The sequence below is a fragment of the Odocoileus virginianus genome, chromosome 1 (assembly GCF_023699985.2).
Source record: "Odocoileus virginianus isolate 20LAN1187 ecotype Illinois chromosome 1, Ovbor_1.2, whole genome shotgun sequence".
NCBI lineage: Eukaryota > Metazoa > Chordata > Mammalia > Artiodactyla > Cervidae > Odocoileus > Odocoileus virginianus.
The window spans coordinates 76,269,452-76,293,003 of NC_069674.1; the positions used below are offsets into that span (position 1 = coordinate 76,269,452).

Below are 23,552 nucleotides of genomic sequence, written 5' to 3' on the forward strand. Positions count from 1 at the left end.
ACAAATATTATGCAACTAATACTGATTAAAGCAGAGTAAACTGTATTTGCAGTTTGTGAAATTAGGGATTATCTACATGTGTTTCACTGTACCATGCATGTCTGTAGATATGCTGTATTCACATTACTGGTTGGCTGATTTCCTGTAGATGCATTTTACTTCCTCAACTAAAAGGATACTTCAATCTTTCCAGTGTCATGCATATGGTATGTAATTAATAATGACTTTTTGAGCAACTATCATAAAATATATTGTTTGGGGGGAAAGCAGGTAGTAGCAATCACTTATTTAAAAAGGGGAATTGAGATGAATGACTTGTAAAGTGGTACTCACTGTTAAAGTAGGGAGCAGTGAAAACATAGTTATCGTTATCTAGGCTTCTTTTATAGAAGCTGTCCTCATATGTTTCTGGGTTTTCTTGCCAATTTTCTCCAGCCCTAAGGAGGAAGTAGCTCATCATTTTTATTCTTTAATCTATTTGATAACTTACTTTTCCATTTGTGGACATCACTGAACTTTACAGATATGTCTGCATCTCTGGTACGGGTAAGGAAGTTAGTGGTAATTGATGGTGTAAATGACATTCATTACGAAGCAATAGATCAGCACAGAGTTAAATTAAGGAGCAGAAAAGGCTGACTTCAAGTTTTACTTTGACATTTACTAGACAAGTAATTATGGACAAGTCAGTTAGTAAATCAATTAGTATTAAAAAACCTACAGAGCCCACTTTATGGACTCTTCTGAGGATAAACACAGATAAAATCCATACATGAGTGAAAATAATGAAGTGCTATGCAAATATTGCCAATAGTCATATTCATAATAACATTATATTCATTTAACCAGGTTAGTTATGTCTACAAAGAGAAAAATCTCTTTTAAAACTTAAATGTTGTAATATAGGTGACAAGGAAAAATACAATTGAAGAATCATAGCATGTTTTTCAAGAATGGAGTTTTTTAATAATTAAGTACTTTAAATAAACTCTAATTTAATAGTGATCAGTTTCTCTGAAGAGTAGCTTCCTAATACAGTAATGCACAGATCCTTGGAGTAGTCCTCTGTAATGTACTAACTTTTACAGATGTTATTTGAACTTACTCTTTCGGATAAACTCTGGTAATCCCACCATCAGTCACAACAAATCGTGCTTTCACTCCCTTGCTGAAACAGAAGACAGAAGAAGGAAAGTTTCATTCAACTGAGTCTTTGTACAATATTTAGATGGTGGTGGTACAAAAAGAAATAAAATGGGTTCCTAAGACAAAGCAAGCCAAGATAAATATCAATAGACGCACACTATGGTTTAATAGGTTAAAATATCTAAGAAATGGTTAAAGAGAGGATCTTTGAGGAAGACATTTCATAAGAAACAATGATATAGTTGCATTTTGAAGACAGAATGGGGCTTAATAGAGAGATCTTTGAGGAAGACATTTCATAAGAAACAATGATATAGTTGCATTTTGAAGACAGAATGGGACTTAATAGAGAAGACACCACATGTAAAGAAATGAGTACATATGAGGGGAAGCTAGTGCAGAGTGGTAGCGTTTGGTGCACAAAAGCGCAAGGCATGAGCTGAGAAACAATAGGAAGTAAAATCCAAGTACAAGCTTTTGAAGAATGGTCAGCTCATGTATGATCCTGAAATCCATGCTGGAGAGCCTGCTTCACCTTTATCCTGAAATTAGGACTCAGTTTTAAAAGAGAGACTCTGGCAAGTCTGTGTTACATGGAGAATAGACGGGGAGGGGCTGTGGGCAGAGAAATCAGAAGCACTAAAGGCAGAAAAATCACCTGCTGTGATTTCTTAGAAATGGAAAAACATTAGAACGTTGAGAATGAAGAAGAGAGGAAAACTTTTTTAGAAAAAAATATTTATCATTTCGTGGTTGATTAGAAATGGAGTGGAGAAGAGACTGGAACAGAACGATCATCAGATTTCTCAATTTCTTGACTGGGTGTAGGGCAGTGCTATTAGAAAGCTAACTGAACATTCACTAGAGATCCTATTTTACCTCAAACACTGAGACACATGAAAGCACATCAATTTAATTTGGTTATTCACGGTGAGGTGTGTAAATGTGTAAAGCTGAGTAATGACTGATGTTAGTCCTGACACACACCCAATACTAAAAATTTAACAATTGCAAAATGGTTTTCTTGAGAAATTGTTATTAAAGATAATAAACTTTAAATTTATGAGGCCAATTTCCCCCAAATTTCCTAGAGTTGCTAAACTGAAATACAGGATATATATCTTTTTATTAATAAGAACAGATACTTACATGTTTTTCTGCTTACTCCAGTAATTTTGGACAAGTTCATTTGTAAAGCCTGCATCCAGCAAGACTCTATTAATCAAGTCTGTGTTGCCTAACACAGAAAAAGGAGAAGTTTAATTATATGCACATAGTTTAACTAGGATAATAATGAAACAAATGTATTCTTTTAAATTTCCAAAGCAATTTAGAAATTAATTATCTATCCTTATTAATTATCTGCATTTTTATCTGTGTTCCTCTTCCTCCTAGTTTTCAGGATATGGACATAATTAGAAGTGGAAAAGTCAATTCTAAATGAGGCAAGTTATTTTCTAAATGTTATCAAAAAGATAGGGATTTCAAAGCATCATAATTTCATAGACAAGTTTATATAGAATTATAAAACTGTATAATATAGTTTGTTTTCTGGCCAAGGAACAGAACACATCACAGGCCAGCAGTACTCCAAGATTGGCTTTTGAAATCTACTGGTATTGATGAAAGAGTATACGCTTCAGGATGTCATTTCTGACATTAACTGAAGAGCATATCAGCCCAAGTTCAAACAAAGGTAGTAGTGGGAAGAGATAATGAGGACCAAGGGTCAGTTCATACACATTCTTAACAAAACATGTTGTCTTCCCTTTTTTGGGGCCCTCTGCTCTAAAGCCATAGATAAAACTCTGAAATAACCTAGAAGTACCCTCTGAAACTTCACGCCTATGATATGATTTCATTTTATTCACATAATAAATATATGGTCTTACTTAATATTGTATTACTACAAGAGCTGGGGGATGGATAGGCTAGAAAACATTTCAGTTCTTTTTAATTATTTTAACTCAATATATCTTATACTAAAGATTAAAGGATCAACTTAATGCACATGTTAGACTTCATTTCAATTCACTCTAGGAAGTTTTCTATTACATTATTTTAGAAATAATTACTAAAAAAAAAAGAAATAATTACTATAAAAATAACCCATTTGGAAAGTGAATATTTTAATTCTTGAATCCTTTTAATTATTAAATACTTTTTGGTAAAACAAAGGAGTATATATATATATATGTATGTATGTATATATATATATATATATAAATCAATGTTGCAAGTAATTTCATAATTTCTTTAATATTTTCATTATGTTCTAAGCCTAAAAATGGATCTTGAAATTTGTCTCCTACAGCTGATTACACACAATAGAGATTAGTATTAAGCTTACCATTTTATACATATACACTATGTATAAAACTTTTTAACTTAATCCAAAAATAAAGGAGAATATGAAAAAAACAACTGCTCTATACCATATGCCTTTAGGTAAGTTAGTGAATTAAAGTTGAGAACTGTAATTTTACTAATGGATTAAGTGTGTCTTAAAGCAAAATTAAACATGACTGTACCCCCTTAAAAAAACATTTAGGTCAGTTACATTTCAATCACTAATACCTACTTTTAGAGATGGTTTAACAGATTATTCATAAATGAGGTAAAGTATGATTGAGAAAAACCTACAAAAATACTGTCAGAGGAAAATACAGATTGTTTCATTAGCTATTAGCTCTTTTTTATGATAAAAAATCCAGTAAGTTCTCAATTCTTTACATTATTACATAATTATCTCAAACATTTTCCACAGAATTATAGGGGAGACAGGAAAAAGGAAGAGATTGAAGAACATAAATTGCTATTTTACTAAAAGGATTTTGTATAAACATTTATACTTCTCTGGGATGAGAGATACCCTATAAAGGGATTTCAATAATTTTATTATTTTAGTTCTCTCTTGGAAATGCCTGTTAGTTCTGAATAGGAAATAAATAACAACATTAGAAAGGCTCAGCTTAGTGAGCTCACACTGAGCAGAAAGTTTTAAAATCAGTTATGTTCAGGCATGATCAATGCAAACTTCATCCACCCATGATAGGTTTCCAGAGTGGCTCTTTAAGGCAACTGGCTAACTCATGTTACAGGTGCTCAGTAGTTATTTATTCTTATGAGATAAATGTAAGAAGTAATATTCCATACTTTGTTTAAACCTTCCTAATAGATGGAGAAATAATTTTAAAAAGAAAAAAGAGATGGAAGAAAGGGAGAGAAAGGAGAAAGAGGGGAAAAATGAAACAAAAGGAGGGAATTTTTAGGAAAAAAAGACTAGTTAAGATTTTGAAATGTTTTAAGGGTCAAGAATCCATAAATCTCTATGAGGTTTCATAGTAAAAGGATGGAAATTTATCTAAAAGACAAAAATGGTTAAAAACTAGTAAAATTTATCTATTCCAACTTGATTTATTTCATAAAATGGAGAATTAAAGATCCATACTTTTTAAGTTACTGTGATAAAAATAGAATGTCAGGAAGAGAGAAAATGATTAGGTGTTATATCTTTATTTAGTTTTGTGTTTATACTATCCATATTAAAACTCATTGTATGAATTGGAGGATATAAATCACTTGATAAAATTCTGTTGTGTTTCCCTCTACATACCAAGAACAATGCAATGAAAAAACCTTCAAAAGATCATTCCAAATTAAATTTCTCAAATTTGAGAGGAGAGTAGCCTATCTTATTTACAGCTAACCATTTGCAAGTATTTAATACCTGGCTTTGAAAATTAAAGTTTACTTAATAACAGAATGAAATTTCTTTAATATATGTAAAAAATTGAGTTAAATTATTTAATTTTACCATTAAAAATTCAAAAAGTAAATAAATAAACCAGCATAGCAACAAACTGAACTGAACCAAGATTTGACCACTTTGAATATAAACACAGTGGAACAATGATTGCATACTTACATGATGGGTTGTTTGGAGTTTTTCTATCAATAAACTCATTAAAATTTAAAAGAAATTCGGTGTTATTATCTGATATTTTAAGGTCATTGCAGTAATCTCTGAAAAACATATTTTAGGATATTAGGTGTTAAAATCAAAACTTAAAAAAAATGTTCATAGCAATCATAGGTAGTGGAAACAATTTATTTTTAATTTTATTTTTTTTGTAGTGCATGATTTTGTAAGCTGTTGAACTGTTATCTCTATCTCCTCATCTCTATAACAGAACAATATTTTTTCATTAAGTGCTAAAGATTATAGACAATATATATTAAGCTTTTGACCTCTGGACCAAAAGGTGCTCAATAAAAATTAGCTTCTGTTATTCCTGTGGGTTCTTTACTGATTGAGCTATTATTGAATGTTGTAGGTTAGTAATCTATATTTAGAAATTACTATCAAGAAATTAAAAATTAATATCAAGAAATTAAAAAGCATTTATTTATTAAATATCTTAATAAACCCATCACATGATAGCACTTTTATGAGAAATTACTGAATTTTCGGAAAATAGTATAAACAAGTGTCATTGATGTGCTTATTTGCAAATTTCTGTAACTCCTGACTTAATAGAAGACAAACATGCCTTTGCATTCAATTGACTGCAAGATTGTTTTGGCACATGAAACACATCAGTCCTCATATAGATAATCAGTTGGAAGAGACAGAATTATTTTATCTTCTCAGATAACTGTCACTATGCTTTAAAATAACACTAAAACTTGATTATTTGTAATTTCTTGCTTTGTAATGTGTGATACAGAATCTGAAACAATACCAATGAACTTCTCTACCTTGTTATACTAAAATTCAATGCACCATCTTATATTTTGAGTGCCTCTTTCACCCACCCATGATTTTCTCACATCATAAATTGGTTATTTGGAAAATGTGAATAATTTAGATCTTTCAAGTAATGACACACTTCATTATACTATACTGAAAATTCACATTCATAAATTATATCACTGATCTCATTAGATAAGTCTATAATTACTGCAAAGCAGTCCTGCTTATAGTAATAAATATATCTTTCCTAAAATTCTAACTTCTGTTTTAAAGTTCAGATTTTGTCATTGGGAACAATTACTCTCAGTTGTATTCTTCCAAGTAAAAGGCTCACTTAATGGATTTTTGAGAAAATGCCTGCCATCCCAAGTCTGAATAACCTTCATCTGTCATTCCTTCTTTCAATAAAACATTTTATGAAAAAAAAATCAAGACGCTCCTATTTTAGCTCTCAATTCAAACAATCACATAAGTGCTTTTCTTTTTTTCTTTCTTTTTTTGTTTGGAGACAGCCAAGTTACTCTAGTATATAGTAAATTTCCATTTTCTTTATTCAGAGTATTAAAAGATACATGCTCAAGGATATTTTAGAGTGACACTGGCTTTTTCCCCAATATGAGTGCCTTGCATTGAAGACTAAGTGACTACCAGTACGCTTTGGTACAACTGCCTTGATTCCCAATGTGGTAACAGCTCACCACTGCTTTTGTACTGTCACAGCACTGCAAGTATCAATATGATGAAAAAGACAAATGCCATTCCTTGTGAATTCTTGGAAAGAGTATCTGGAAACCATAGGGCTTTTCATACTTTTCAAACTTTTCATACTTTGAAAACTGTTGTCCCAAGTGCTTTGAAAATTCAGAATAAATGTAAGGTCCCATAAATATAAGAAGACTGCAATCATAATAACTAGGTTAATACAACTAACAGACCAAACAATCAAATATTCAAGGCAAAAACGCAATTAAAAAGTAAAAATTTTCAGATGCAAGCCCATGATCTAAAACACAAAGCCTCAGGGAGCAGAGAGCAATAGAATGTCATAACTTCTTGGCTCACCGAAAATTTTAGTTTGGAGGCAAGGTTTAAAAAGTTTTCATAATACTCAGTTTTCGACTTCTTCCCACAATGTTATGCTTTTTGGAAAATAACACTAGCCTTCAAGTCAAAAGGCCAATATATTGAAGTAGTGTCACACAGAAATAGAAGCTCATGGCAAGATTGTAGAAGGATTAAATACTGTAGAAAGACTAAATAATTATCAATAAAATCATTTAAAGTTCCATGTTATTATTTAAAAGGCATTTCTAACATTATCTTTGCTCATTTAATTCTAAAAATAACTTTACCAGGAGATTAATACTTTAATGGTGAGGAAACTGAGATTCAAAGATGTAAAGATTTACCCAAAGGCGCCTAACTGGCAAATGGTCAAGACGGGAAGTGAAGCAAGTCTTCGGATTCCAAATTAGTGTTTTAACACAACATACAATGTGCTTTAAACTTTTACTTCATGAGCTTTTATACCCACAAAGTTTCAAACCAAAAGCAGGTTAGACCTCTATCAACAGAAGGCTGTTCTGAGCAATTAATTTAGACAATGTCATAATGTTTTGCTTTTGTTTTTATCCTCACTGGCTGGGTTATACCCAATTTTGAACTAGTTTCAAGATATTGACTTGTTGATGTATTCTAAAGGCAAAGCAGTGAAAGTGTTGGAGCTGTTACTAAGGAGAGAAGCTGACTTAGGATAGGAGCAGAAGTAAAAAAAAAAAAAATTAAACAACAGAAATGTGAGAAAACAAAGTGTTGACTGGGTCAGAAGAATGAGTTGTCCAGTAATAAGAATGATTCTGGACAACAGAAAGTCATCCACCATGCAGTAGGCAATAGCAGCAATAGCCTGACTTAAATATCTGAGGTGTGAATGTGTGGCTAAATAGACAGCATCAACATCAGTTGTCTGTTAGCCTAATGATTGTTTAGCACATGGCTGGGAGCTTGAAAACTGAAGATAATCACCACTTCTTGTTCCAGAGGAACCACCCCAGGCAAGTCTGTGATGGGAAACATACTGTGGTTACCACAATTGCTGACTTCCCTTAGGATGCGCTGGAAAACTTGCTGGTAAACGTTCTATGATGCTCTGTTTTTCTATAAGAGACTGGGTTTACTCTCTTTGGATCATTATTTTTCTGAGGATTTTCTTTTTTTTTCCTTCTAAAAAAGGTTAAGTAGCAAGATGGAGAAATCTCTGGGTGGGTTTTGACCCATTTCCATTTCCTAAAAATACCTTCAGGATCTGAAAGCTATATAATCTCATTTGCTCACTTTGTGTTTCTGACCAAATGAAATTTGTAACTTAAATTGCTTTGAAACTAAAAGATCTTTGGTATTAGAAATTTGCCAAATTATTTCTAAAATACTGCTTGTTCTCATTCTATTTCACTTACATAGGTCATACATCACAAATTAGTCTTTAACTGCTGGGTATCACATACTTTTATTTCTTTCTCATTCCAACATATCTTTGAAGTGCTTTCTTATTTCTGATTATCCCAGAAAGATAGAAAAATTAATTCATGTTTCATCCCTCTGATGGTTAATTCTCATAAAGGGAGGAATAATGCTACATGCATCTGTATTCTCAATGCTTTCCTTTCCAGTAGTCTTAAGATGGAAGGAAATGTTAAAACTGAGTACTAATCAGGATCAAATAGAATAATTATTTAGGAATTAACAGAAATGGTCTACCTCTAAAATTTGCAAGCTTTTGCCTTTACTTTAAAATATCTGCTTTTTAACATTCTTTATTAAATAGCACTCCCTCCTCCTCCTACTCTACTAGAACCATAAATAATAACTAATATTTATTTAGAGCTCATCTCTTACCAAGAACTATATTAAGTATATATTACTTAAGTAATATACTTACAAGTATATATTACATGTATATATATACATGTGGTATTATCTCATTTAAAGCTTATAAAAACTCTATATGTTGACAGGTATAATTGTTAGCACTATTTTGCTAGTAAAGAAACTAAGATGCAGGAAATCTGAGTAACAGTCATGAAAAGGAATATCTGGGAAACAGACTCTGATAGTGTTGTTCTAATTTGCTTCACTGTTCCCCATTAATAACAGTGACAAAAACATATGCCTGATATCCTGGGTAACAAAAATGTCTGTCTTTCCTCACCAATTTTTTTTCCTTTATTTTTATCAGTTTATTTTCCACAAATCTTTGAATATACATTCAATGCCCACTTTCCCAGGAAATGTTCCCTACAAAAATATTTGCTCAGCCGTACTGGATGTTCTTTTTGAAATTCCTTAAGTATTTACATATTCAGTGTAGATATTTATACCTTAGGGTAGCAAGGAAATGGATTCAAATCCCATATTATTTACCACCTCTAAAACTGTTTCTTAATCTGTGAAATAGGATAATAGTACTAATTTATTACATTCTTCTGAGGGGTAAATGTAATCATAGTATGTAAAAGGCTTAATATGTTAACTGAGGGGGACACTCACTGATTCATCCTACAAGCTACAATGTGTCTTTCTTTCTGTGGTATTTACTCTTTCCCTAAACATACAGGCAAATTCTACTCTTCCAGCCATGATGCTGAACATACCTAAGGCTGCAGTAATGGTCCATATGCTAATCTTTGCTGGACTAAACAAAATCCACTGCCTACAAATTGGGATTGGGAGATATATTCATCCTCTCTGGGAGAACTTGGACATTTACCATGCTTTCTACCTTGTTTAAAGGTGAAGTTGAAAAAGCCAATCTGCATGGTCTATTTAAAAATTAAGAGGAATGAGTCAAGGAGCTACCCAGAGAAAATCACAGATCTGAGATGGAGGAGGAGTCTCATCAACAGAGCACACTCAGTATCTCAATGCCGTTTCATCTCTGTGCTATATAGTAACATTCTGCTTTCCATCTCCAACTAGTTTTAGCAGTTGTTCAAAGTTACTTGTAGCAAAAAATTGCTTATAAGATTGCATGCATTAGTAACATGATTTTAAAAATACTTTTCATATATTTATAGATTCTCCAGTCACCAAATCTTTACAAAGCCACTACTGTGTGCCAGGCAGCAGATGTGATATTAAATATTGAATGGTAAGCCAAAGAGATGCCATCATGTCTTGGCTGGGGAAAGTAAGTAAAATGAAATGTGGCCAGTGCTCTAGTAGCGGAAATATAGGACTCTGTGAGGCAGTCAGCAAGAATGTCTAACCCAGAGAGGACAGGAAAGAAATTCCCAGGTGGAGGAGCTGTGAAGTTGGAGTCTGGAAAGGACTGGTGGTGGGTGTGTTCAATCCGGAATAGAAGATAAACATAAGGAGGATAAAATGCATTTAGGAACTATGAAAAGTTTAGTGTGGCTGGACTTTAAAGCAGAGGTTGGTAGACTGCTTCTTAAAGGGTAGGAAAGTGAATGATTCACGTTCTATGGGCTGAAAAGGTCCAGGTCACAACCAGAGGCAGGACCTCAACAAATGGCCGTGGCTATGTTCCAGTAAAATTGCATGTGTAAAAACAGGCAGCCAGTCTGTAGGCCGGTTTGTCAGCTGCTGAGTGAGAGCATAGGGTGCCACACTGGCGGACTGGTATCTAGGGACAGAACGTTCGAAAGCCATCCTGTGCAGAGCAGATCATCATGAGGACAGTGCTAAGCCACTGGCTAGTACTTAGCAGATGAGAACCAAAACTTTATTGAAAGTTTAGAAACTCCCTCTAGCCTCAAAAAGGAGACAGAAATGGGAAATAAGGGAGAGATACTGGAGGCAGGGAGATCAATTAGGAGGCAGCCTTACTAGTTGAGGTGAGAGAAGACACTGGCCTGAACAAAAGCAGCATAGTCTGACAGACATACTGGACACTCATAAGATAAATCCCCGCTTGGCAAGACTTACTGATTGACCAGAAGTTAGACATCTTTGCTCCCTTTCTTTATATCTATCAGCTTTTAAGACTGGCATTTAGGGAGGACAGTATTTTTGTTACTGAGGCAACATGGAAAGAAGAGCTCCCCTAAAGAAGACAAATATTCAGGAAATAATGAATTTGAAGCACCTTGAAGAGAGAGTCCTATCAGGTTCCACAAACATGAATGTCTCATATTGAAACAGGTAGGGTATACATGAAGTCTAGAAATAGGTATACTGTTTGATCTTCTAACATAAGGTCAATGAACCACATATTATGACTATTGTGTTTAGACATAGTATTGTCTAATTGTGTTTAGACAATAGACAATATGTCTATTGTCTCCATCCTGGAGACTTGGGAGCTGTCAGCTCAAACCAAAGCATAGAATACTTGAGAGTCTGTGGTATATCTGTCGATGCACAATATGGAGATAAGAGGGACAAGGCCAGCAGCTCAAGTGAGTGAGGTGCACGAGAAGGACTGAGCATGCAGCTGGGGACGGAGGGAGAAAACTGGAAAAGTGTGTCCACAAGCAAGAGGCGGCAAGTGTCACCAGAGATGGGATTAGCAGTGTTCACACTGAAGGAAGTCCAAGCAAGAAAGCTGCTCCAGGGCAGTCAGTCTCAAAGCAGGAATACGCTTCGTTAGCACAGATTTCTGAAGAAGATATATATGGGTGTGCATATATATATGTATATATTCCTTATTTTCCAGAAGAGAAAATTCAGATATGCTTGTGTAGAAATAAAATGAGAAAGAATAACTGAGACCAATTTTTAGGAACCTTCTGAAAGGAATTTCTTTAAGAAGGGAAAAAAGAGAGAAGTGAGTACTACAAGCTTCTGAATGTATTTTATTCAATAATTTAGCCTAGGGTAAATAGAAATTATGTTGATGTGTACTATTACATGTGTCTGCTGGACACTGGGAATCAAAAACTAAGGAAGGAAAGAGAAATAAAGGATAATCTTGGATTCATGAATGGAGTCCCAAGTAATTATATGAAAATAGAGGTAGAGATGAAGGTGTATAGAGATAGGGAAAGGGGGATCGTATGAAAAAGAAGTAAAATTGTGTAGGAGGAAAAAGAATGCTCATCTTAAAAATTATGTCAGAAAATCTCACTATATTCAAATATATTTTCCCAAAATTTGTGTTAAATCAATAATGAGGTTAGTCATGCTCTGAGATATACACATTCTTGTGTGTATACACACACATACATGTATATATCTGTACATATCTATCTGTATGTGTATATGTATGCAGAGCTGTATGTGCATACACAGTCACAAATGCAAATACTCAACTCTTCATTTTTGTTGAATACACTGTTGGCTCCAACAAAAACAGAACCTCCATCTGTCCTAGTCACCACTGGATCCCCAAGTCGGCATACTGTTTAGCACAATGCAGCTGCTAAGTACCTGAATGGGTGAGTGAATGAATGAACAGAATTCTCCTTCAGTTTTAACCTTATTGTTTCCTTTGGTTCCATAATTTGACATGGCATAACCCAGAGCAGTCTTGACCCCCAACTCTGACCTATTCTTGAAGGCCTGTACATCCACAATGAGCCTTAAAAAAGAAAACAAAAGAAAACAAAACCTACCTTGGTGCTATGAACGTATAGCCAGATTCTTCAAAATTATCTGGTTTCAGAGTTTCTGAATCTGAAAACATAATATTATAGGGTTAGATAACAATCGGAATATGCATCCTGAGGTGATGTCAATAAGGCATTAGAAAGATAACCTAATAAGGAAAAACATTTCATCCTAAATTGAAACACATAAAAAGATTCCCCAATACTTCACAGTAATAAAATCAATTTTAATTTCATAACATGGATTACAACGGTTATATCAAAGACAATGCTAGGTCTATAATTTTCCCATTTACTAACTAACCCTACCGTAACCAAGATATCCTTTAAAAAATGACTTAGGTCAGCGTTACACCAGAGGTATTAATTTAAAATATCAACATAAATATTTTACCAATATTATAATAAAATGATTTCAATAAACCCATTAATGCCCTAGTGAATTAACGCCATTCTTCATATTAGTATGAATTAGTAAGTGGAAGGATAAACACATAAGTATCTAAGTTTAGGAAAAAACCAGAAAGTAAAACAGGTTATATATGAAAACACAAGCGTGTTCTTTCCCCCTTTTCTGCTAGTAAGGTCTGAGTGATCATGGAGGAAAATCTAGCAAGTGAGAAGCACAGAGGATAATATCCAATAGGAATGGAAATATCAGTGGAAATGTCAAGTGTACTAAAGAAAAATAAATTGAGCAACAAGAAAATACTTGCCCTTCATTCTGCCCTTTTTGGCTGTGAAAATCCATCAGAAAGAGAAAGCAGGGAAACAAAAAAAAAAAAAGAGGGTAAAGCAAAGGGGGTCACAAACAATATTTTATTCAATGACTTTCTTGAATAAAAATATTGTGCATAGATCAAAGGTTTATTTATGTACAGCTGTAGTTCTGGAAAAAAAGACACTATTTTTGAAGATCGGAAAGTATGTCCTGTCAATTACTACTAGAGCACCCCCTCTGTACTGTGGTTATTTCAAGGGTCTATTTTGCAAAGTGGCTAATTCAAGTGCAACCCCAATGATGCTAGCCTATACACAGAAGCATTTACCAATCATCAAAGACCCACTAGTCATCCCCTCATTTATCAAGTGAAGAACTAGCTCATGCAAAGTCAGTGGTTGTTAAAAGACCATCATATCTATCAAGTGAAACTAGAAATATAAATGTCTAAATTACCACAATTTACAATGAGAACTAGGACTGCAGAGAGCAAAAAAAGAACTGACATAGAAACAAAAGAAATTGTAGTTCATGTAAGGTCAGATATAAAAAGTATATACATATATATATACATATATATATTTTACTTTATATCATAGGAAAAATTTTGGTGGTCAGGAATAATTGAGTGATATGTAAAGGATATGATGGTCATTTTACCTTGCTAAATCTAGTCACCCAAAATAAAATAAAGATTAATAACGACTTGAAATATGCGCTACTGTTAATAATTACTCCACATTCCAAATGATGTTTTAAAAAAAAGCTAATCTATTTAGGTTACTGAAGACATTAATTTGGATAATTAGAAGGGGGTTAATCGCTAAAGCAAAGCCAAAGACCAGTGCAATTTATTCAAACCATGTCGCAGATGTGGAGCATATCATTTTTGCTGAATGCAAAAACAGGAAAATAAAGAAAAAAAAAGAAGAAACTTGACTAGCAGAGTGCCATGAGTAGAGACTATGTGAGACATTCTGCGCCAGTTAGCAGACCCTTAAAACAACAGCGACAGAGGACACAGCACTGCAATGATTCTATGAGCACAGAGCGAGGCGGGGGGGGGGGGGTGGGGACTGCCAGTGAGACTGGAGTACCTGCTCATATTCTATCCACGTAGAATATTTCTTGTTCCTTGCATGTTTGGAATGGGTTAGAATCATTGCTGTTGATTTGGTAATAACACCTACTAAAAGGTATAAGCCTTGGGTAGTCAAAAGTCTAGACGTACTTAAACCTCTGGTACTAGAAGATAACAAATAGACCCTGAAGTCACTTTCACAGTACTTACATCTGGCCTGAGTTATTGTCTCTTCTATTTTGGCTTTTATATAGTAAAAACTGTAGGTTGGTAATACCAAGGCCAAACTGCAATAGAAACAAGAGAAGCATAAACACAAACAAACAAAAATGAAACATAACTTAAAAAAAAAAAAAGACACATCAAGTTCATGGGAAATCCAAAGATCTTCCTCATGGGAAGGAAAAGACATTACTTTGACAGGAAAATGCTTTCAGCAAATAAGGCACTTAATTTGTCTTGCCATCCAGAGTTATCCAGTACTCTACATTGTAGGGAATTGGAATAGACACAGGGAAAATTAGCTACTAAGGGTGCCCATAAATTAGCTGAAGAAAATGTCATGGGTATTATACTTCCAGAAAAATACTTCGTGAAAAAAATAGAAGAATAGTAGGGATATGTTTAGGCAAAGTAATTGCATCATGCACATTGGCTATACCCTCCCTAATGAATTAAACATAATGTAACAGTGCTTGCGAGCAAATGTACACTATTAACAATAACAAATGTAAGAAGTATTATTAGTATTATACAATGCATAAAATCATTTGAAATATTTTCTTTTTAAGGATTAAATACCTACTATTACAGAACTCATCTCTCTGCAATTTCCCCCGTCTTTTGATGGGGAAATTCGGATTTTTTTGCTCATCCCTGTGGTTCTTACCCTACAGTGTAACTGTATTTATTTCAAGTTCATTAACTGTGGATATCCCATATCATTTGGTAGCTTGTTATTAGATACAATAGGGGAAACATCATGATTTTTATAGTTTACAAGAGCCCCGGGGGTACTCTAGTCTTATGGTAGATGTACACATTGAAGGAAATCGCCAGTGCAAATCTTTAGCAAGATTCAGAACATTTTAGACACAAAGACTGTCAAGCTTGTCATCCAACCTTGTCTTAATATGACTGTACAAATTAAAAAACAGACAGGCAGGTAACCCTATTAATTTTGAAGATGCCAATTAATGAACATACACACAAGAATTGTTAAAAGAAAAAAATCAGAATATTATGCAGTTTCCCATAACAATTGCATACATGCAATTCTTCTACTCTCACAATGGCTGATACACATGTGCAGAACATAATTATTCCTTATCCATACTTACAGCTACAAATGACCTTTGCTATCCTTTGAATACAGAAGGAAACTAATGCCAAAAATAAGGTAATCTCTTAAGATTCCCAATTAAACTATAATTTTTAAAATTTTAAAAAGTGATGCTTGATTAAAGTGACCAAATGAGTTGTTCAGATTCATTTTTACAACTGAACCCCCAATTTAGCAATACACAGAAAAATGTGTCCATTTCTAGGCTTCTGAGATTCCTAAGTATTTGTAGAAGATCATCTTTTACATCACTCAAGCCTCATGATCCCCAGGTTCTGAATACAGATGCCCAAATTGTAATCCAATTATGCACTTTTAATGAACAATATTGAACAGGAGAAAATATAAAATTCCAGGTTTTTCTTCTTATGAAAATATGTTAAAAATTCATTCCATGAAGAGGAAAAAAGCAAGGGCTGATTTGCTACAACTTAATTATGCAGTCAAGATAGCAAAATAATTAGATGCTTGTTACCTCCAATTCCCAAATCTTTCTCCATCATTAAGTAATTCATAGACTTCCCTTATGGGTAAAGGTCAGAGAAACAAAATGTTATGTAGATCTAATGAAAATCTCTACATTCATTTTAAAGGTAACTTCCTTTAAAGTAGAAGAAGAGATTAAAATTAAAAAAAAAAAAACCAATGCAATTAGTCTGAAAGTAAGATGACCTTTCATGATTCACTTGCCATTTATAAACTGTAGCACAGAATTAGTGAGCATTTGAAGACTGTCTCCCACAAATTCCTCTCAAGGGAAATAAGGACATTTTAATGCCCCATCAGCATTTATTACTAAGAGAAACTTCAAATTAAAACTGATAACAATATATCATGTGGCTGCTACAGTGTCACACTGCAAGCCCGGGTTACAGCTCACGTACCATAAAAATTAGTGTGGAAACCCATGAGGAACACAACAGAAATTTTAAAATTGACATATCAAATATACATTTTATTGGCCTGCAAATCTCAGGTTGATATTATTAATAATATCTATAGTTTATTTTATAGAAACATATAGTTATACATAATATTTTTTGTCTTGAAGCAATAGTTATTTTTTTCAACCTATAGCAGATAAGATCTTTAATCAACATTCCAAGTCAATGATGCTGCCATATGCAGTCTTTGTTGTCTTTCTCCATATAAATCCAATAGACTAAGGCTGCCTTATTTTCTCCAAGGGATTAAAATCCGATAAAGGCAGTGGCCACCAGATGGATGGTACAGCCCAAGAAATATTTTTGAAACTCCCATAAACATGGTTAACTTAGTTAAATGGAATATAACACACTTTTCTATTCCATCATTTATATCACCATAAAATCGCTCTTCATTAAAAAGAAAATATTCTATTAAAATAACTTCTATACTTCAAAATATGTTATATCAAATTATACCAAAGCTTAAGGAGACAGAAATTACTAAGTAAAATTTGATATCTCATACATTACATAAAAACACTTCCATTTTTTTTTCAACTCAGATGTAATGTTTTGTTCTACTTTGTTATTTGTGAATTTCTTTGAACAGAGATTCAAGGGAGTACTTACAATGAAAATAAATTTAATCTATCCCAAAGTTATAGATTTGTGAAGGGAATGTGTGAAGAAAACATTCAAAGATGATGAAGTTGAAGCTTTCTCAGAGAATAGTGGTTACTGTGGGGAGGATAGTGGGGGAAATGACAGGGCAGAAAGGTTAGGCAAGAGGTGCATGATGTGAATTTCAAGCTTGTAAGCCTGAACTCGAATGAAAATGGGAAGAGACTAAAGTTCTGTGAATAAGGACAGAAATACTCAAAACTGAAGAAAAGAACATTAATATGGTTACCTGAGTTACGACTGGGGGTGGGAGGGGAAGGGGAGGAATATCAGCGACATTTGTGAGATTATTAAAAATATTTAAGGATAAAAATTTATAATTCCCCCAGAGTGTAATTATGACTGCAGTAGGACCAACCATCAGAATGACTCACTGTCAGGGTCAAAAAGAAACCATTTTTCTAACTTGGAATTTATTTGTCTAACCAAGAGAGGCAAAGAGCACATTCCTATCATGAAGTCATCTCTAAAGAGACAGGACTCCCAGATTTCCTCTTGGCTATCACACCCTTTCTCAAGTTTATCCAAAAAATCAAGCTGGCAATAACCATGGAACAGAAAGGAAAAAAGTGACCTATGTATACACTGATACATAAAGATGGTATATGTATAAAGAAATGCCTAATAGCAATGAGAGAAATCAAGAGATATATATAAGTAAAACAGTCATACTGGTATTTTTCAGTAGATTCAAAATTATGTGAAAAACTAAAACAATGGAGAATTATTGGCATGTAGTGGTGTTATTATGACATTACTATCCATGGGCTCCTCTTCTAGATTGAGTCTGTATGCCATCCCAGCAACACAAAAGGCAATGGTCTCCTGTGATAATATTACAGCTTTAAGAGAATCCCACTACTCTAGATTCTCCGGCAAAGTTAGGTGTATGCTCTGAGGCAGAGGCAGGAGGAATATAGTTTGGTTTTATTAAGAAATAAATGGTTGAGTCTACCACAGCCTATTAATTAGGCTACATATTAATCATACATTAATATGTAGTCAAAGAATCCTTCATATTTGAATATTTCAATGGAAGTCTGGACACTATTATTTGAATCTGACAGAAAGAAACAAGTTGAAATCTAATACTTGACTGTCTAAAGATATATAGAATGTCTACTGTGTTCCTCTGTCTTATAATCTGAGGATTCAAAAGTAAATGAAGCAGGCAACAATCTTAGAATCTCAGAATTTAACAATCTTAGAATGTTGCTTTCTTAGAACTTAATAGTGAGGGGGAGACAAACAATAAACAGTAGAAATAAATTTCTTTATATATGCTTCATATATATATGTGTGCATGTGTACATACATATATATAATGTGAAATGATGAGGCACTTTACATCCTAGAGGGAAATAAGTTCAGGTGCAAAGGTCCTGAGGCAGAGTGGTTCCAGATTTATGAGGAGCAGCAAGGAGGATGGAGATGAAGGTGGTTCAGGAAAGAATCTGAGACGACAATGTCAGAGAACTGATGGTAAATGAAGTCAGATGATGTAAGGCCTCTAATGGCTGGGAAAACCTTAGATTTTATAGATATTAAGACAGCAAATTATTGGAGTATTGTGGGTAGGGAAATGAAACAATATAACTCAAGTATTAATACTATGACTCTTGTGAAATATGACCCTTGTGTTGTGAAAAGAAACAGAGATAGGAGATGGAGAAATAGATGCAAATAGTTACGTTCTATGGTGGTAGAAGGTCTCTTTTGATTGCTTCCTATTTCACTGAGCAAAATAGAGTTTCAGATCAACAGAGAAAATGGATGGGAAAGAGATGGGTTTAAGGACTGAAGCTATCAAAAGTCATCTAGAAGCCTCCTAAATTTATTGGACTATTGAGATCAGTAGGCACCCCTGAAGTCTACTTGAGGTTTAGAGGTTTTAGACATTATCAGTCAAGGAATATTTTATTTTTCCCATCTGTAACTGTGCAGATGCTGTGTGGTACTGGTAATAATTTAACTAGGATTGAAATTGGTCAAACCACTCTTTGCCATACTTAAATACGAGTTGATGGCGTTAATATGAGAGTGAACGTAATAAGATCCAATGAATTTATGCTGAAATAACGGGTACACGCACATGAGGAAGGCAAGGACAATGAAAGGTCTCAGGAGTTGATAAATTTCAGGTCTCAACTGAGTCAAAGGATTGCTGCAGTTGGGCTATCAGAAGGAGGGGATGGAAAGCTAAAATGTAGTCATCTGACAGTTGGATTAAAAAGAAATCTCAAGACTATGAAGGACTTGCAGTCTGAATGTTAGAGTTGCAGGACATGACTTTGAAGCAGGTAGCTAAGACTGGGGATTGACAAGATCATCAGAGAGGAGGAGACAGAAAAACCGAGAGTCCAGGCACTAGAAAAATCATCTATGCCAGTGGTATTTAAAGTATGTCCAGGGAACCTAGCCCATTTGCAAACCACCCATTACCAGGTCATGATTAGTTACGTATAGAAAATGAGAGTAAGCATTTAGAAATTTTTATAGTAATCTGACAGACTAATTTTATGTCTATGAAATCCAATAAAAATTGTTGTCCACTTGACTTTTCATCTTTTAGTGTTTATTTTAATAAACAATTTTTGTTTTATATAACTGTGGGTATGTCCCAAATAGTTTGAGAAACAGTGATCCACGTGAATGGAGGAGAGGGTGGCAACCAGCCCAGGAATCAAAATCCCTGAAATGAGAAGGGGATGACTATTTAAAGGAGGAATGGTAGGCGGTATTGTCTGGTGACATGAGATCCAAAGGTGGGGATGTGAAGGAGGAGGAAGAAAGAATGAATAAGAAGGACATAATCGGATCAGCTTCAGTATTATGAGGCTGTAGGAAGCAGGACCACAGGATAAGAGGTGACTTTAAAGTTAGAGCAAGCAAAGAAAACGCTCGGCAAGTGCTGAATAATGAAAAATTTCCAAGAAATGTTAAGGTATTAGTCTGTCCAGTTTTTCAAAGTCCACTCAACTGGAAGAATCAGTATATTACAGAATTTCTACTCATGGGGTTAAATTATATCAGTTGAGCATTTTATATCAGATTATATGATGATGTGAGAAGTTTTAAGTTAACTTGCAACCTAAATTTAAGTACTGTAAACTACATAACAATGTAAATGAGGAAGTCAGTGGAGGTCATGACTACAATATAAGGGGATTTTGTCAACTTTTACTAATATAAATATACAAAATATCAAATATATGCATATCATACAAATTTTCATTTCTAAATTTTATATTTCTAGCTTTTCCCCATCTTACCCATTTTGAAAATAATAATGTATAACTTTAATGCATTTTAGTGTTGGAAAGGATAACATTTCTATTTTAATTACATTGAGAACAGTTTGAGAATATATAAAAACAATATTCATCCACTGGAAAAACAGGTAATAAAAACAGGTGAAAGACACTGAATATTTTTTTATAAGCACACATATAAATATGGTTAATTACCTGTAATCTGTGCCATTGACAGGAGTCCATGTATATGTCCTGTTTCCTTTGTCAATATATCTCTAAAAAAGAGTTGGACTTGATTATGATCACTTTTTATCCTATGTTAATTGATAAGAACAGCAGAACATTAGGCTCTATTTATAAATTCAGTGGTGATTCAACACCCTTCTTCACAAATGTCTGATCTATTCCACTCTACAATTATTTGTTATGTGTGTGTGTAAAGCAAAATTTTAGGGAAAAAAAAAGTACCCACATGATAAATTTTAAGGACATTTAAGTGAAAATCTTAATTTAAAATTAGTAATTTATGCCAAATTATTAACATCAAAACTTTAAAAACATTTCTTAAAAAATAAATTTTAATAATGAAACATGATTGAAATATTACATAACACTCAGGTATGTCCATAGTAGAGTATGTTTAAGATAAATTGGTAATATTAGGAATTTAATGCAATGTCTACATCCAAATGTATGATGAGCATATTACTCTTCTGATTAAGGGCTTCCCATGTGGCTCAGTGGTAAACATCTGCCTGCCAAGCAGGAGACTTAGGTTCCATCTCTGGTTCAGGAAGATCCCCTAGAGAAGGAAATTACCACCCACTCCAGTATTCTTGCCTGGAGAATCCTGTGGACAGAGGAGCCTGGCAGACTACAGTCCATAAGGTTGCAGAGAGTTATACACAAATGAGTGACTAAACAGCAGGACTAGCAGTAGCAGTTCTTATTAAGCTATTATTACAGTATTTATCTTAGATACTAATTACTTAATATTATTGAAGGTTAGAAAAACAACTATATCCACCAGGGAAAGGAAGAAAGAGCTAAATGACTTCTTAGATATTGAATCTTTCTTATGTAGCTCTTGAAGGGTAGTAAAGAAATTATCATTCCTTCTTCCATTAGATTTAGTGATGATACATATGCATCTTTTAGTATTTTCAGTTATCTCCAGTGTCATCATCCTTAGCAGAACAATAATATTCACTGAAGTTATTACTTGATATTAGGCAATATACAAAACATTTTACAATCCTTGTCTCATTTAATCAACCCACTGGATTAAATGAAATACTATTGTTTTCCACAATTTACTGATTTGGAAAATGAATCTTCAAGACGAGTTTAACTGGCAGGATGAAGGAAAATACATGATTCCAGTTCATTTTATAACAACTACACAATGTTGTTTTATACATCAAATATCCCCATGGCTTTATTTATGTGTGTGGAAGATGGGGGAGAGAGGACAGAAGTGCACGGGAAGTTTCTAGACTCATAAAATTCCTAAAAGAATTAAAACAAAAATGTTTACATGTTTACTACTCCTCCTAAAAAACCAGGGCAAACTAGTATTGTTCCACAAGTTTTAAAAAAAGAAGATAAAAAACAGTATCAGATTAGAGAAAAAAAAACACAAAATACCACGTTCTTCAAGGTTATTAACACGAAAAGTCTATGGGAGGATATTGGTCAAATAAAAGAATTTACAGTAAGTTGGAGAAGAAAAATTAAAAAGTGACTTAATAGAAACAAAATTGATCTATAAGTTGAAAAAAAGAAGGTACAGGTAAAAGAGTTCTTTTTGTCAGATCAACAGAGAGAAGTTGGCAGGCCTGCTGATTGATTTACCTCCTTTCTCAGGAAAGTGAGGGTATAAAGAGCATGGCTAAAGTCTAAGTAAACGGAGCTGACATTTCAACAAAACATTTCAAATTTCAAGACTGACGCTGATGTATATATACCCCCTTGTGTTCTGGTAACTGGGACTCTTGATTAGAGTGAGAAAGGGCAGGTGCTAATGAAGTACTATGTTTGGATCCTGGCTTCATCTTAGGGAAAAAATTCTGCTGATTCAGATTCAGGAGATTTGTTACACTTAAAACGGATTTACAAACTCAGGAGTATTGGTACACTTAAAATGGATGAGATTATGAGGAAAAGACATCAATTATACATAAAAGCTTAAATTTCTAGGCTCAAAAGCTTGTGAGTTCTATGTATTTTTCAAATACTCAAATATACAAACACATATCCTTATATGACTGATAATGGATAGACACAATTTCAATTCACAAGGAATTTTCCAATGTCATTATAAAACAATACAAGCATTACATAGTTGTACCAGTGATTTTATGGTGGTAGCTATGTTTTCTCAATTTAATTTCAGATTTAAATGCAGGGCAATCATGCAGAAATAGTAAAAGAAATCAAGCCGGAAATAGTAAACGAGAAACAAAAAAAATTAATATATGGAACTCAGCAATTAAAACATCTGCGTGCACAAGCCATACAAAACATACAGCTATTAAGTACTAACTTCAAATTGTATGACTGAAATGGCCTAAAAGAACATGGCAGAACATTATACTGTGTGTTCTATTTCTTATCGTGATAGAAAAAGTGGAGACATAAAATACAATTTTTGAAAACCAACAAAGCCCTACTGTAGAGCGCAGGGGACCATATTCAATATTATGTAATAACCTATAAAGGAAAAGTACCTAAAGAGAATATATGTGTATGTATGTGTACGTACAGCTGAAACACTATGCTATGTACTTGAAACATATGATATTGTAAATCAACTATACGTCAATAAAATTTTAAAAAATGTAATTTTCAAGAATATATTATTAGCGATGTAAGAATACATTAAGAAACCTATAGCAACATTATTTTATAAAAGTTTCAGATTTAAAAGTCTTACTGAAATTATCCCTCCAGCAAAGAGTGCTCTAAATAAATCTGTTTACTAGAAACATCTCTGTTTGATAAATAACTATTGCTTTACTAGATCAGACTGACCACTAATGTCATGTATTATTATTAATATATACATTTTATTTAAGAA

General features: G+C 33.5%; 1 protein-coding gene across 7 annotated transcripts in view; it reads right to left on the reverse strand.

Annotated features, from left to right (window-relative positions):
- Positions 1–23,552, reverse strand: part of CACNA2D1 (calcium voltage-gated channel auxiliary subunit alpha2delta 1) — a 510,209-nt gene that overhangs the window by 31,159 nt on the left and 455,498 nt on the right. For 4 of the 7 annotated variants that reach the window (XM_020884063.2, XM_020884062.2, XM_070469957.1 and 1 more), the window contains 8 exons: positions 20,687–20,748; positions 14,481–14,557; positions 13,185–13,205; positions 12,475–12,535; positions 5,075–5,172; positions 2,296–2,383; positions 1,106–1,168; positions 334–437 (listed from right to left, as the gene is read on the reverse strand). In XM_020884063.2, the coding sequence (XP_020739722.1) occupies positions 334–437; positions 1,106–1,168; positions 2,296–2,383; positions 5,075–5,172; positions 12,475–12,535; positions 13,185–13,205; positions 14,481–14,557; positions 20,687–20,748 (574 nt within the window). The remainder of the gene's footprint in view (positions 1–333; positions 438–1,105; positions 1,169–2,295; positions 2,384–5,074; positions 5,173–12,474; positions 12,536–13,184; positions 13,206–14,480; positions 14,558–20,686; positions 20,749–23,552) is intronic. The other 3 variants (XM_020884065.2, XM_020884064.2, XM_070469965.1) reach the window with 1 other exon arrangement.